This window comes from Aphelocoma coerulescens, chromosome 5 (assembly GCF_041296385.1).
Source record: "Aphelocoma coerulescens isolate FSJ_1873_10779 chromosome 5, UR_Acoe_1.0, whole genome shotgun sequence".
Classification (NCBI taxonomy): domain Eukaryota; kingdom Metazoa; phylum Chordata; class Aves; order Passeriformes; family Corvidae; genus Aphelocoma; species Aphelocoma coerulescens.
Window position 1 is genome coordinate 53,760,001 of NC_091019.1, and position 13,832 is coordinate 53,773,832.

A 13,832-nucleotide genomic window follows, 5' to 3' on the forward strand; every position below is an offset into this window, starting at 1 on the left:
TAAGTGCAACTTTCCAATATAAACAGGACCCTACTACAGACTGGGGTTGTAATAATAGGACATAGGACATAATCTTCAATTGTCAAGAAAAAGTGTGGTTTTGACCTTCCTGAGTTGAACAAGGCCATTGACTTTACCTGAGAAAATGCATAAATTCGACATCATAACTTTTGAAAAAAATAAGGATTTAAAAGTTGTTTTCCATTTTAATTGTATTTAAAATGTTGTTCCAATTATATAGAAAAATTTAACAATAAAGAAAATAAGTTTTCAGAAAATTACATTTTTAATTCTTATGTGTCCCGGTCCAACTTTCCCATCTTATTAACTTGCTGCTCTCCTTATGCTCTTAATAACTTTGCTTTCAGCATTTTGTTTGCCTTGCATGTTCAGCTTTTCTAGTTTCTGTTCCAAAGTCCACTCAAGCAGCAGGAAAAGACATCAACTTTAAAGAAACAGAACCTGAACAGCCCTATTGGGAAATTATTTAGGAATCAAATAATCAACTAAAATTCATTGACATTAAAATTTTATAAAATAAATAATATAAAAGCTCGAACATATTTGAACTTATATTTAAGAATTATACATTTGGCAATAGCATAAGATAGGGCAAAAATAATTATTAGAGATGAAAACCGTATTTTAAAATACCACAGGTTCATTTAAATTACTTGAACAAATTTACAAAGTAATTTGCTATAGCAGAAAGTAAGCTAGCTACCATATTTTGAATAAATCTGACTCGGATGTCTTTTTGCTACCCATGTGCATGATGATAAAAATAAGTGTATTTTAGTACACTGCTGATTATTTTGAAATAGAAATTTACTATCTAAAAGTAAGAAAATTGAAGTACTCTTGAGCTAGATTGCTTCATATATAGCCCAGCTGTTCCTAGAAGGAAGTAATTAGAGCATTCCAAGTGAAATTTTAAAACTGGAGCATAGCCTTCACATCAGGACTTGTTTCCACATTATTGACCAACAGTCCACAAAAGTAGTATTTAATGTATACTAAAATTCAACTACAAACACCACGCATTACATTTTGATTCTTCTAAACAGCCCAGGCCCCAAAACATTAACAGCCCCAGGAATTCCTACATATCTCTACAATCTAGAAATATACAATGTTGGCTAAAATATCTACGGTGCTGAGATGAAGAGAAGTATCCACAAAAATGGATACCATGTACAAAATCCAGTCATCGTGGTGATTCACTGAGAACAAGGTTACAATGACTAGGGGGAAAAAAGAGCTGTAGTACTTCCGCGACATCTGCTTTTGCAATCCGTCATAAATGCGAGTCACGTGCAGAGAACCTCAAACGTGACATTGTTTACAAGCGGAACAGAAAAATGCTGATCCACAAATGGGGAGGATCACCTAAGCATTACTGCATATTCACTTAATCACTGTGTGTACGTCATGAACACTTCATTTAGTACTGCCCCCGTAAATGCTTTGTTACAAAGTATTTTACACTTTAAATAGCATCACTTCGACTCGCAAAGAGGGCTCGATACCCACTAGAGGGCATAGCAACTCCATTAAAGCGAGGCAGCCTCACTGCAAGCCTGTCACAGAAAACAAGCTGCAGACACAGCCAGAAAAGAAGGAAACAAACAAGCAAACAACAATCAAAGTCCAACTCAAACACTGATAACATTGATTATTTCCGCAAGCGTCCGCCCCCTACCACTTTCAAACGTATTTTCACACAAACAACTGGAAAAGCATTACTTGAAAACATCATATATTCCCAAGTATTTTAAAATGTACCTACCCTCCGTGGCCTAATACCAGTATATACTCTAACAAAAATGTGTTTTGGAAAACAATAAAGCAAAGGACCTAGCTCATCATCTACGCTACGCTGAAGTCAGTGACTGATATACTGCAGTGCTAAAGGTTCCTCATGACAGACTCGATTGACAGGTAGAATTCAGTGACATTGGCAATTAAACCAAGAACCTTTATGAAATATTACAAACACGGTAATCCAAAGGTCTGCCTTTACAGTGGGCTGGAAAGATACATATCTGTGTATAGATGCACACATATAAAAAACATACATGTGAGGACTGGAGCGTGACAGGCCACCTGCTAAGCAAACTCCAGCTAAAATCAGCTTTCTTTTTGTCAACAAGTACTTTCACCACTACAAGACTAGAGAACAGTCTTTAGAGATCTACACAGACTAAGCTCAGCATAATATTATCATTAAGAACGAAGATGTCTCCAAGACAAACACAAAGCATAGGTACCACAGGGATTACTTTGTTTTCATCATCTCTAGTAGTCAGTAAACATACTCCTCAGTAACTGCAGGGATTTCTGGTAGTTTGGGCTACATTAGTTCATTTTCTCTGAAATATCAGCAGCTATTGCCTTCTTTCAGTTTTTGTTTCCTTTCTCATAATTAAAAATTATGCAATCGAAGCGTAGCTAGAAAAACATATCTGTAACAAATGCCCAGATTTTTTTTTTTCCTTAAGTGCTGGCAAATCAAACAACAGTTCCCTGGAATAAATGCTAATTATGGTTATAACTTTTTGCATAAAGGAGGCTGGGTATTGAAAATAAAGTGGGTGGCAGCCGGGGGCAGAGAATCAGCTGGTCCCTTAGACGCAGCAGGAGCCGAGGGGGTGAAGCGCCAGCATCTCTTACCCACTTATCCAGAGGGACCTGCGTCAAGGAGCCAGTGCCCTGGTAGAGATCCAGGCTGAGTTGTTCCAGGCTGAGCTTCTCCTGCAAGAAGTGGCCCAGGTACCTCTGCAGCAGATACCTGCAGGCTCTCTTCTTGATAGACTCCGAGAAAGGCCACGGCATGGCGGCTGCACGCCGGGGGCCGCGAGGCCGGGCGGCAGGATGGGGCTGGGGCCGGGCGGCGGGCGGAGAGCGGAGGCGCGAGGGAGCTGAGCGGGGGCCACCAGGCCAAGCCTCGCCCCTCGGCGCGGGCTACGGCGGGGGCTCCCCGCTGCCGGGCGGCACCACCGCCGCCCCTCACGCCCCGGCGGGGCGGCACTGCCCGCCCTAGGGCGAAGAGGCGCTGACAAGCAGCTCCATCCTCACTCGGACACCGCCGCCATCTTCCCGGCGGCCGCGGCCGGGCCGCCGCAGCCGCGCTGCGCGGGGAAGGGGCCGGGGTCCAGCGGGCGGGCAGCCCCTCCCCGTCAGCTCTGCGCCGCCGGCGAGAGCGGCCGGGCCGATCGCGACTGTTCGTCTCCTTCCTCCCGGCGCCCCCTCGCCGACCACCGGCACCGTGACGTGCGGGAAGTGGCGTCGCCAAGCGGAGGAGGCGGGGGCGGGGGCGGAAGCGGCCGCGGGAGGGGGCGGCGGGGCCGGAAGGCGTCGCGCAGCTGGTGGCGGCGGGGCCGCCTCTCCGGGGAGCGGCCCGGGAAGCAGCGGGGCGGGCGCTGTCCGCCGAGCGGCTCGGCGCGGTGCGGTGGGTGCGTCCGGAGCCGGGCGGAGTCGGGCGGCAGGGCCTCGGCCGCCTGCTGGCTCTGGTGGGTGCGCTCCGGGGCGCGGCGGGGGTGTGGTCCGTGGGAGCGGGAGGCTACGCGGCGTGGTATCCAGCTCCGCTCTTGCCTTCAGCTTCTTCGAAATTTGTTTGTAGGTCCAAGGTGGGATTTGGCAGTAAGCGGTGGATCTCGTGGAGTGAATGTCTCGCATGTTGCGATCGGTGATTGGCAGCCCCCATTTCCTCCTGGCAGCAGTGCTCAGCTACCAGAGCTCTCGGGGCAGCGTCCCAAGGGGCTTTCCCTGCTGTCTCAGCCTGGTTCCACGGGTGTCAGCTGAAGCCTCCTGGCGGCACTGGCACCCGCGGTGCCACCGCAGGAGCGGTGGCGGTAACCCCGCTGGGGCTGTCCCGTTTTGGTACCAGTTGCTCGCAAAGACCAGCAGACTGTGTCTCTGAAATGTATCGGCAGTTGTGCCTAAAAGATGAACAGGAGCTTTATTCTTTGGTGACTGTAACAAACAGCTGCTGTTAATGCTTAAAGTCTCTGATAACCCATTTGATCCACAGACTTTTCTAAGTCTTCCTTATATTCACCAACAGTAGGTTTTTGTTTTCTGCAGCTATTGATTTCAGTTTTTCCAGGCATGACTTGTCTTCCTCCTGCATTTGGATCAGCAAAGGGCAGAATTAATGACTGCTGAATCATAACAGAGTCTTATGCAATAGAATGCGAGTTAATTTGCCTAAGAAAAACTAGCTTCAGTGATACTGGTACCGCTTTTAAATGTTCGGGTAGTCTTCTTCAGGACTTGTTCTGAATATCTTGGGTTTGAGTTCTCTAGACTGTCATTTCATGAGTTATGGAAGTCATTGGGTCTCATAGTTTCCTTTTCTTTTGGACAATATTAAATATGTCTGCTTAAAATATAACTTGTGTTTTATGGTGTTAATATCTATTGAGTGTAGTGTTATAATGAATCTAAAATAAATGTTTCTATGTGCAGAATGGAGACTGATTGCAATCCTATGGAGTTGCCCAATAATACAGGGTTTGAAGAGGATTCTGATTATAGAGACTTTGAAGGAACAGATGTGAAAGATATGAGACTAGAAGCTGAAGCTGTTGTAAATGATGTTTTGTTTGCCGTCAGCAACATGTTTGTGTCAAAAACCCTTCCCTGTGCAGAGGATGTGGCATATATCAATGTGGAAACCAGGGAAAGGAACAGATACTGTCTGGAGCTCACTGAAGCAGGACTCAGGGTAAACTAATTTGTTTATAATTTTTTAAACTTCTTTGTTTTGAACGATGAGCATATTCAAAAGGTGCCTAGTAAAATACTTCACTGACAACTACACCTACTCCTCTTGTACTTTCATGAAAGCCTGATCTACATGTTTTCTTCTAGAAAAGGGAACTTTAACTAGTTACTTCCAACAAAGCAAGAAGGGAAGTTAATAAAAAATCAGGAATTTATATAAGGTACAAAATGACAAAGATAAAATCAGCAATTTGTTACAGGCGTCAGTATTTGGGTTTCTCAGGTACGCAAAGAAATCCATAATACAGCATTTATACATTTGCACCATTTTTAATTTTTGTACAGACACAGATGTGAGTCTTCTTTTCAAAGATGATAATGAGGTACTTTACTAATATTCTGAATTTTCGACAAAAGGTATGTGAAATTGGCTTAAATACTGTATAACCAGTAAGCTCCATTGTAGAAAGCAGAGACTGTGATTTAAATCCAGTATTTTTGGTTCTCACGTTCCGGTACTACCCTGATTGGCAAAGTTAAATGTTGTGCTACGTGTACCAAGGTAATCCATCACCACAGAAATTTAACCACCCAATTTTTTGTTGCAGGTAGTAGCTTATGATTTTGATCAGACTGATGACAGACTGCAAACTCCATACCATGAAACTGTCTACTCCTTGTTGGACTCTCTCAGCCCTGCATATCGAGAGGTGTTTGGAAATGCACTACTACAAAGACTAGAAGCTTTGAAGAAAGAAAGTCAGTAACGATTTACCCAGATAATGAGGAGGATTTAGTGCCAGAAGGAATTCTTCGTGTGAAGCACTGAGCTCTTCCTTACAAACATCTTGAGCTTCATTTCTTGCATTAAAATCTACTTCATATTAGTACATTATTATATAATGTTTATATGTTATAACAAGTATATTACACAACATTTTGCTACCATGGATTTGCATATATCACAATGTTATTAAAAGCCACTTTGATAAATAATGGAAAAAATTCTTGATTTTACTTTTTGTTGTAAATGAGCATGTAAGTTGCTCCATACAATGTTCAAAAACCTTGGTCTCTTTTCCAAGTCTTAGTATTCAAAACTAAAAGAGACTGAATGTTATAGATATAAGTAGTAATTCTTTGTGCTTACTGATCATTTTCATGCCTTCTTTTTAAAATAGAAGGTAACTACTTGCTCTACCCAGTTACTGAAAAAATAACTGGAAAACTTCTGCAAAGAATTTCTGCTTGAATTGCTATACATAAATCTGAAAGTTCTCAGCTCTGTAGCAGGAAAGATTGTTCTTCAGCAGTTGAGCATTGCTTACATAGTGGCAGTATCTGAGTAAAAACAAGGCTCGGCGTTAATTGATCTATTCTTGTCTATGGCAACCAACAAGTTCCAAATAATAAATGAGATTAACTGCTTATATATGAATGTATTGTCTGAACCACAAATGATTAAGCACAGAATTGATGGGCTACACATTTCCTAAAAATTGTTATATATGCTGTATATATGTATGCTATACTGCAACTGTTTGAGAGGCTTGGGAGGCCTGTTTACTATTTTGAATGTGTGTTTTCAGGATGTACAGGATATACGCAAGAGTATTTTTGCTTCAGCCTTTACTTTCTATAATACAGGACTTTGGTACTCCCAATTTTCACATTTTCTCCCTCAATTGTACAATGTCCTATCCTAATGAATACTAAAGTAAGCACTGTAATGTTAATTGCATTGTATTGGTTTGAAACCAAAGGCTGTATGAAATTTGCTAAGACTAATACAAGCTGGAAGATATAACTTGTATTTTCTACTTAAAAATTGGTACAACTCTCTTTATAAATCTATTGTTCTGCTGTATCTTTTCAAGTATGTACTGAATGGTAGACTTTTTAAAAATTAGAGTTGGGTAGAAATGCTTGTACAGTTGAACTGACATTCTGTGACATTCATACTTTTTGTATTCTTCTATTATTCTGTATTTGTGTATCTTTATTTAAACAATCCTGCCATTATTCTTCTATGCTTTTGTGACAAGTACATGTAGTAGCTCTTTTGGAGCCACATTTAGAGATTTATTGGTTCTCACAAATTCCAGTGACTTCAGTAGAGCTATGTTGACTTCTACCCGCTATGGGTTAGTCATATTGATCAGACAAGCCTAGTGAAGCTTTTGTAATGGCTTTGGGTTAGCAATGTGCAACTATGATAAGACAACTGTAATTAGAGCTTCTGTTTTCAAGAGCTTAGTTTCTTGCTTATTATCTTTTTGGGTTGAAACTTCTGAAACTACTCCTCTGCCCTAGGGTAGGCTTCCATGCTCCAAAAATTGTTCATAGGCTCTCTTTTGCACACAGGTCTGTGGCACGTGGTTAGTCCTCTGTGAGGAGAATGTACTTTAGCAAATTTATATTCGAATATTTTTCCTTACAACTGATTTACTTGTTCAATTTCAATGACTAAAGAATTAAATAAATGGACCGGTGCGTTGCAGTTTTCTTGTGGGGGGTGGAGCTACTGCTAAGTGGGGAGTGAACAACTGAAGTCATCATGCCCTTAGAAAAAATTTAAATAGCTGTCAAGTATTTGGAAAACTGACTGCAAACTTGTATCTGCTGAAACTTTGTCATGAAAAAACAAGGGATGTGACTGTAAAAGATTTGGACTGTTAGAAATCGAAGTGGAAAAATGCCAAAGTAATGTTTCATTGCTAAATTTGGGGGGTTGTTTTTGGTTTTGTTGGGTTGTTTTTTTTGGTTTTTGTTTGTTTTTGTCTTAGAGGTCTTTAAACCGTCATTTTGTGTGCTTATTAAAAGCATACTTTCAAAACAGGTATTTTGTAGGTGTTAACAGAAGAAACTTGTGCTATTTTTTACAACTATATTGGAGCGTTAACCCAAAAGTGGGATGTCATTCCACCACTTCTGGGTCACTGAGGATGACCAGAATGCTCCCCCATGCCTGCACTGGGGCATTGCTGCCCCTGTGGACGGAGCGTCTCTGCAGCACTGACGAGGGAGAATTTCAAGAGGTTCCTTCAGCTGCCAGTACTTTCCACTGTCCGGAGCCCTGAGTAAGTGGTGCTGATGCAGCTGTAAATCTGTGAACCGCCTAAGCAGCTCCAGAGCCTGCCTGCTCTCGGAAAGCACGGCTGATAACCTAATTAAAGTCTATTTTTGTCTCGGCAGCACCACACAAGTCTTGCGGCACATCGTCCCAGACTGCGAGGCCGCCGCCGCCGCGCGTGTCCCGGCCGGGCCGGCTGCGCACAGCGACTGCGCGCGGGGCGCCCCCAGCGGCGGCCGGGGGAAGTGCGCCCGCCGCCGGTCGCGCGGCAACGGGCCGCGTCCCGGGCTGCGGCCATGGCGGCCATGGCGGCCACGGAGGCGCCGCCGGGCCGCCGCGTCTTCCTCAACCACCTCGACTCTTACTGCGGCCGCAGCATCGGCCAGGTGACCGCGGGGCTGCCCGCAGCTGCTCCGGCCGTCGCTTCTTTCTGCCTCAGGCACCGCCCCCCGCTGGGGAGCCGCGGCTGGTCCCCGGGGAGCACGGCCCGGCGGGCAGCAGCGTCAGCTGAAATAGCTGCTGAGGAGAGGCACCGGAGCAACTAAAGCGTTAAGACAATGGGGAGGGAAAATAAAGAGCTGGGAGCAGGAGGTGTGGATAAAGCTGGTCGGGCGAGTTCAGGCAGCAGCTGATCGCTGTGGAGGGCGATAACCAACATCCCTGTGAGGTAACCCCTGCCCGAGAGGAGCCAGGTGCGGAGCGGAGATCCAGGGACTCGCCAGCACCTTCGGCTCTGAGGCGTAGGGCACAAGACAAAACATTCCAGCTGCGGCTGAGCAGTCCCTAAGGTTTTCCCTTCAATGGGAAGCTGTTTCTGAGTCGCATTACCAACAACAGGAGCAGGGCTGGTCATACGGTGCTGGTGTCTTCTCGGGATCACGAGAAGCTGTGTAGGGCTCAATAGGTATTTGCATACAAATTGCGTGTCTTGTATATTGCAGTATTTATCCAGCTGTGTTGTTGGTGCGACCCTTGGAAGCCCAGAAGAAGAGGAAGAAGATGAAAATGGTTCAGATGTTGAGGTTCCCACTACCTCAAATGAGGAAATCTATGAAATAGTGGGTACTCTTTCTAAACCAGGGAGTACTAATCCACGTTTTGCAAAGGAAACTTATGTAGTAAGTATGAGTCTTATTTCAGATTGCCATTAGGCAACATTAGAGATATCACGAATCATGTAAAATGACCTTCACTAGTAAAATGGTGTTTTGTTCCTGCTGGGAGCTGTATATATCTGTTTTATTCCTTCTGCTTCCTGTGTACGCTCTGGCTTCTTCTCTTCTGGGTCTGACACAGCAAATAGTACAAGGAAGGAACTCAGACAGAAAACAGATTATGTCCTCTTCATAACTTTTTTAAAAAATCTATCTTAATGATCCACAGGTCTACTTTCTTTTTCTCTCAAAGCTTACACCTCAAGTATTTCTCATCTTCTTTTTGTCTTTTATCACAATTTTGAAGGTAGTGGTGCTGGAATCAAAGTTAGTGTGCCCCCTGACTGCTCACTGAAATCACAGCTTTCACTAGCAGCTAATTGTTCTGAATACCTACATCTTTGTATAAAGATGTGTATGTCCAGAGTTTAACTAAAGGAGTCTTGCTCTTATGAATGTGATTGCTTGTTGCTTGTTTTAGTTTTCTGAAACTAGAATTGCCTCTGTCTCAAACTGCTTATTATAAACTGATTATTATTCTTCTTACTGAAGAAACTTGTCAAATATTTGAAAATTTTTATTCGGGTGTCTATACAGCTGAACTGTTCAATCAGGAAATTATGGATGGCAGTATTTAGTTTTAACCACTGCTTTTGCCCAAAGTGTTTCCTGGATTTGCTCAAATTGATGTCTGATTGGTACAGACAATCTGCAGACTTAATAAAAATTACAGGATGCTATCTTGTAAGGAAATGGACATTTTTTTGTCTTCTCCATTCTGCCAACTGATAGTTGTTTAAAATACCTGGACAAGTAACGGATATTTTTTGATACTCAAAAATGCACCAAAAATATGGATCCTAAAATACCTTTAAGAGTCCATATTTTTGATCTCTGTTAATGGGTACTCTAAATTAGAATCTTCAGCATTTAATTTACATTTCATCAGCTTCCTTGTATCTGACAGATAAAAGTTTGATAACTATCTTATGAATAATTCCAACATCCTAGTGTTAGAAAACCACATTCTATCCAGAAGTTAAACTTGAAAAGGACGATTTTTTTTTTTCTAATGACAGAATCTAACTGTTTTTCCCTTAGGTCTCTTCTCGAGAAGCACTCTTAAGTCACTTGCTTGAGTGTGAAATTGTTGTATATAATATCACTGAGGATGTACACCAAATTGAGGAAGCAACGTGGGCTGCTTCTGGTTAGTATAGCTATACCTGAACAGAAACTTGGTTTCTATTCAGCCATCAAAATTTGACATAAATGTATAATGAAATGATCAGGGATTCATAGTTCACTTTAATATAAAATTGGGTTCCTTGATGGAGAAATGCTGTTCAAATTGTTTGGTTAAATAGCAAGGAACTATGGAATGCACTGTCACATTTGGAAGGGAGAGAAGCAGACATGGAGTGGTCCAACTCTTTAAATGACACATCTGTGTAGGCAGTAATTTCCCTAAATAACTGTCATGCATCTATTGCATCGAGAGGTGGGTAGAAAATTTGCTCCTGTGATATTCAAAGAATGTTTCAATATTTTATATAATTATTTTAAGATTATTTTTCTTAAAAGTCAATAAAAAAGTATTTGGAAACTTTCTCCTTATTGTTACATCTGAATTCTAATAGGCAGCTGGAATCCTGTTATGGTGAGAGTGCAATATCATTCTTTATATGATAGCTAAACTAAATTATGCTTTCCTCTTTATAGTATGAACACTCAGGCAACAGAATAATTTGCATAACAAAAAATTCATTATTTTGCTTGATATTAAAATAAAATTTGTTTACATTCAGTAGCTTTTTTTTCCCTATCATGAAAAACTGACACTTTTGCACTTTCTTTCAGTATTTCAGCAGTCAATAAAGATTAATCATTTCCTAGTATAGATTGTTTTGTTGGGGATTTTTTTCCCCATGATATATAGCCCTGTGGAGATTATGTCAATTCCCAATAATTTGATTCTTTATTACCATTATTTCTCTATTTGTTATCTTTCCTGATTTATTATCTTTATTTGATATTAACTCAAAGAGTATTTGCTTAAAAAGATATATCACATAGAATATTGATATAAATGTGTATACAGGACCTTTATATAAAAGCAAAAATACAGTTTGAATAATACAGTTTAAAACAAAATTCTTGCTTTCATTTAACAGCCCTACATAAGAAAATAGAGACTTTTGCAAAACAAAAGTTATTCATCCTCGTTTCAACAATAATGACTTGGGGAAATACCAAACCCCCTGACCCTGTAAGTAGTACCAAAACTTTTTTTTTTTTTTTTAAACAAATGTTGCCATTTAATGGAAAATATTCATTACATTCAAATACACAATGTATTTCAGGTGTGTGCTTCAATGATGGCTAATAAAGTGAGGCGCTTTTTAGGATTCTTTCACCCTTATTCACTACTTAGTGCCAAAATTGCTCAGTATAATTCACTGACAGAAAAGTTTAGGCATTGGGCTATAATGATACAGAAAGACATAAGGAGTTGCTTGGTCAAGAGGCAAGACAAATGCTAACCACAGTATGCACTGTCTTTCAGTCATTAAAAAAATTGCACATTAACTGCGTATCTAATGAAATACGTAATTAAAATAGATGCATTTTATGTTGATATATGTAAAGTGTTTTCAGGAGCCATGTTGGGCACTTTATAGTACACTATTGCAATTCTCGAATTCAGTGTTACAGAAATAGGGTTTTTCAACCTTGTGTAATGATATAGATAATAAAAACTAATGTTTTTTAAAATATAAAAAGTAGTTTAAAATCTTTTACTGTGCAATTTGAAATTGAAATAATGACATTTTTGAAAATGTTGAACCTCAAGTACCAAATTCAGAATCTTGAAGAGTTTCAATTGAACACAAAAGAGATTTTAAAATACTTTTAATGAACTTACTTTAACCATCTAGGCCTTTAAAAATTGTTCTAAGAAATGTATAACAGTCACAGTTTTTTCTTTGTAGGAAAATCCTGAGACTCCTTTAAGTGATGAAGATTTTCGCAAAAGAAAATCTCATCCTAGCTTTATGGATTACATAAATGCTGAAAAACACATTGCGAAACTTGGGAAAACTGTATGTAGAGAACTTTTTTATAAAAATAAGTTGTTTTGTTTTCTTATTTAGAGCTTTATCTTTGTAATGGAAATTATCAGCCATGTGAATACGTTTTAAGAGTATGTTCTTGTCTTTATAAATATTGATATAAATTATTAATAAAGTATAGTAGTACAGAGAATACTTTAACATCTTTTGAAACCCAAGTGTATGCATAATATAAATCCCAAATTCTGTCCTTTCTTTGTCTTAGGTAGGTAGCAAGTCATGCTTATCTTAAAAAAATACAGTTTCTTTGGTTGTACCAGGGAGAATCAAAGCTGGGGTCTGTGTGTGGAAAGATTTGAGGAAGAAAGCTTGTAGAGGAATGGGATATTAGTACAGGTCTAAAGAAAACCAGCATCTTTAAGTATTGCCAAGCTGCGTTAGTATTATGTCTCATTTAAATACTAAGATGTTCTGGCCACACCTAGCATGTCCCTGGATAGTTTGTGCTCTTGGAGCAGAGGCCTTCTTGACTTTTGTTCCACCCTATAATTCACTTTAAAATCACAGCCATAGAGCTGACACAGAATAGCTAAAATATGTTATCACTTTTCATGTGTTTTAAAATCCCCTCCTTCAGCTTTGCTTGCTTTGATCTGATTAGACTATTAATCTTACTAGAGAACAGACTATGCCTCTATTTGTATTTAAGAACTATTATTAAATAAATACCAACAGTGGCCCAGCTTGCAATTCAGGAAAATGTGAGCTGTTGTCATTAGTGGTGGAGTAGTGAGGAGGTTAGGAAGACAACAAAATACATTGGATGATGAAGGTGTCATTTGGTCATTCTTTTTCTGTGTTAGGAGTCTCCCATAATCCATATAATTCAATGTCCATTGCAGAAATTTATCCAGCTAATAACAGGATGAAAACAAACTTTTCTTTGATTCGAGCATGCATGTGTCATCTTATGCCCTGCTGAGAAAATAGCACTAGAAATAATATTCTGTTCTACCATAGGTCTAACAGTACAGAATACAAGTAAAAATTTGGTTTACAGCTTGAAAATTTGGTGGTAAATTGGTTTTTCTTTTACTGTGCTAACATGGATTTATAAGACCATGGGATTAGTTTCCCACTTGCAATGTTAAAAACATGAAAATTTTAAACAGCATCCATCAAAGCCTGTGTTAACTTCTGCCACCACCTAATATCCAGATGAACTATTGACTTTTTCTGACTAGTCCAAAGCACTGAGTCACTGCATACCGAAAGTATTTATATAATTAGCTTCTAAGTGTTTGTCAGGCTGAACGTCTGTTGAGAAGACAGAGAAGCAGTACATGATAAAGCAACTTGAGTGTTTTCAATACCTACCTGCTGTAATCGTTTCAAATGGAGCCCTTTTCCTCCAGATCTCCAGTGTCAGCATCAATGGGTATCACTGCCCCTGGGTAGTTTCTGTCAGCACTTTGGAACAGAAAGGCTCCAAAGCATATGTTCTTTCCATGAAATCAGCTTTGGCTTCCTGTGACGGCTGGAGACTTCTGGATTACAGTCCTTACTTATTTCTAAATTCAGTGATATCTAGTGAACATGCCATCAGTGAAAGAAATTACAGTGTTATCATTCCCTGCAAAGAGCTCACACTAGGATTCATCAGTCTTGTCAGCCAGGTAGAGAAGCTCTTGCACCAAGAATAGAAGGTTTTGTAAGCCTTGTCTGTTCAGAGTGCAATTTAATGGAAGTTGTTTCTTATAACAAGATTTCACCTCTCTGTAGTAGTGTATCTCTCACCTATTT

The 13,832-nt window shown here is 40.4% G+C and overlaps 3 protein-coding genes across 11 annotated transcripts in view; 2 read left to right on the forward strand and 1 right to left on the reverse strand.

Annotated features, from left to right (window-relative positions):
- ATG2B (autophagy related 2B) overlaps positions 1-3,282 on the reverse strand; it is a 47,110-nt gene extending 43,828 nt beyond the window's left edge. For all 4 annotated transcript variants that reach the window (XM_069018206.1, XM_069018208.1, XM_069018207.1 and 1 more), the window contains exon 1: positions 2,674-3,282. In XM_069018206.1, coding sequence (XP_068874307.1) covers positions 2,674-2,835 — 162 coding nt within the window. In that variant the 5' untranslated portion in view covers positions 2,836-3,282. The remainder of the gene's footprint in view (positions 1-2,673) is intronic.
- Positions 3,283-3,345: 63 nt separating this feature from the next.
- On the forward strand, positions 3,346-7,215 carry GSKIP (GSK3B interacting protein). Of its 2 annotated transcripts, XM_069018210.1 has the most exons (3): positions 3,346-3,512; positions 4,471-4,729; positions 5,337-7,215. In XM_069018210.1, exons 2-3 carry the CDS (start codon positions 4,472-4,474, stop codon positions 5,493-5,495), a joined length of 417 nt encoding a protein of 138 aa, XP_068874311.1. In that variant the 5' UTR covers positions 3,346-3,512; position 4,471; the 3' UTR covers positions 5,496-7,215. The 2 variants fall into 2 exon arrangements, with proteins under 2 accessions (XP_068874311.1, XP_068874310.1); XM_069018209.1 differs by lacking the exon at positions 3,346-3,512 and having other exon boundaries at positions 4,463-4,729.
- Positions 7,216-8,087: 872 nt separating this feature from the next.
- AK7 (adenylate kinase 7) overlaps positions 8,088-13,832 on the forward strand; it is a 29,135-nt gene continuing 23,390 nt past the window's right edge. For all 5 annotated transcript variants that reach the window (XM_069018212.1, XM_069018215.1, XM_069018213.1 and 2 more), the window contains exons 1-5: positions 8,088-8,187; positions 8,743-8,919; positions 10,057-10,165; positions 11,130-11,224; positions 11,949-12,059. In XM_069018212.1, the coding sequence (XP_068874313.1) occupies positions 8,098-8,187; positions 8,743-8,919; positions 10,057-10,165; positions 11,130-11,224; positions 11,949-12,059 (582 nt within the window). In that variant the 5' untranslated portion in view covers positions 8,088-8,097. The remainder of the gene's footprint in view (positions 8,188-8,742; positions 8,920-10,056; positions 10,166-11,129; positions 11,225-11,948; positions 12,060-13,832) is intronic.

Coding starts and splice junctions, on each gene's coding strand:
- GSKIP (XM_069018209.1), top strand. CDS start 4,463: ATGTGCAGAATGGAGACTGATTGCAATCCTATGGAGTTGCCCAATAAT. Junction 4,730..5,336: donor TCACTGAAGCAGGACTCAGG/GTAAACTAATTT, acceptor TTTTTGTTGCAG/GTAGTAGCTTATGATTTTGA.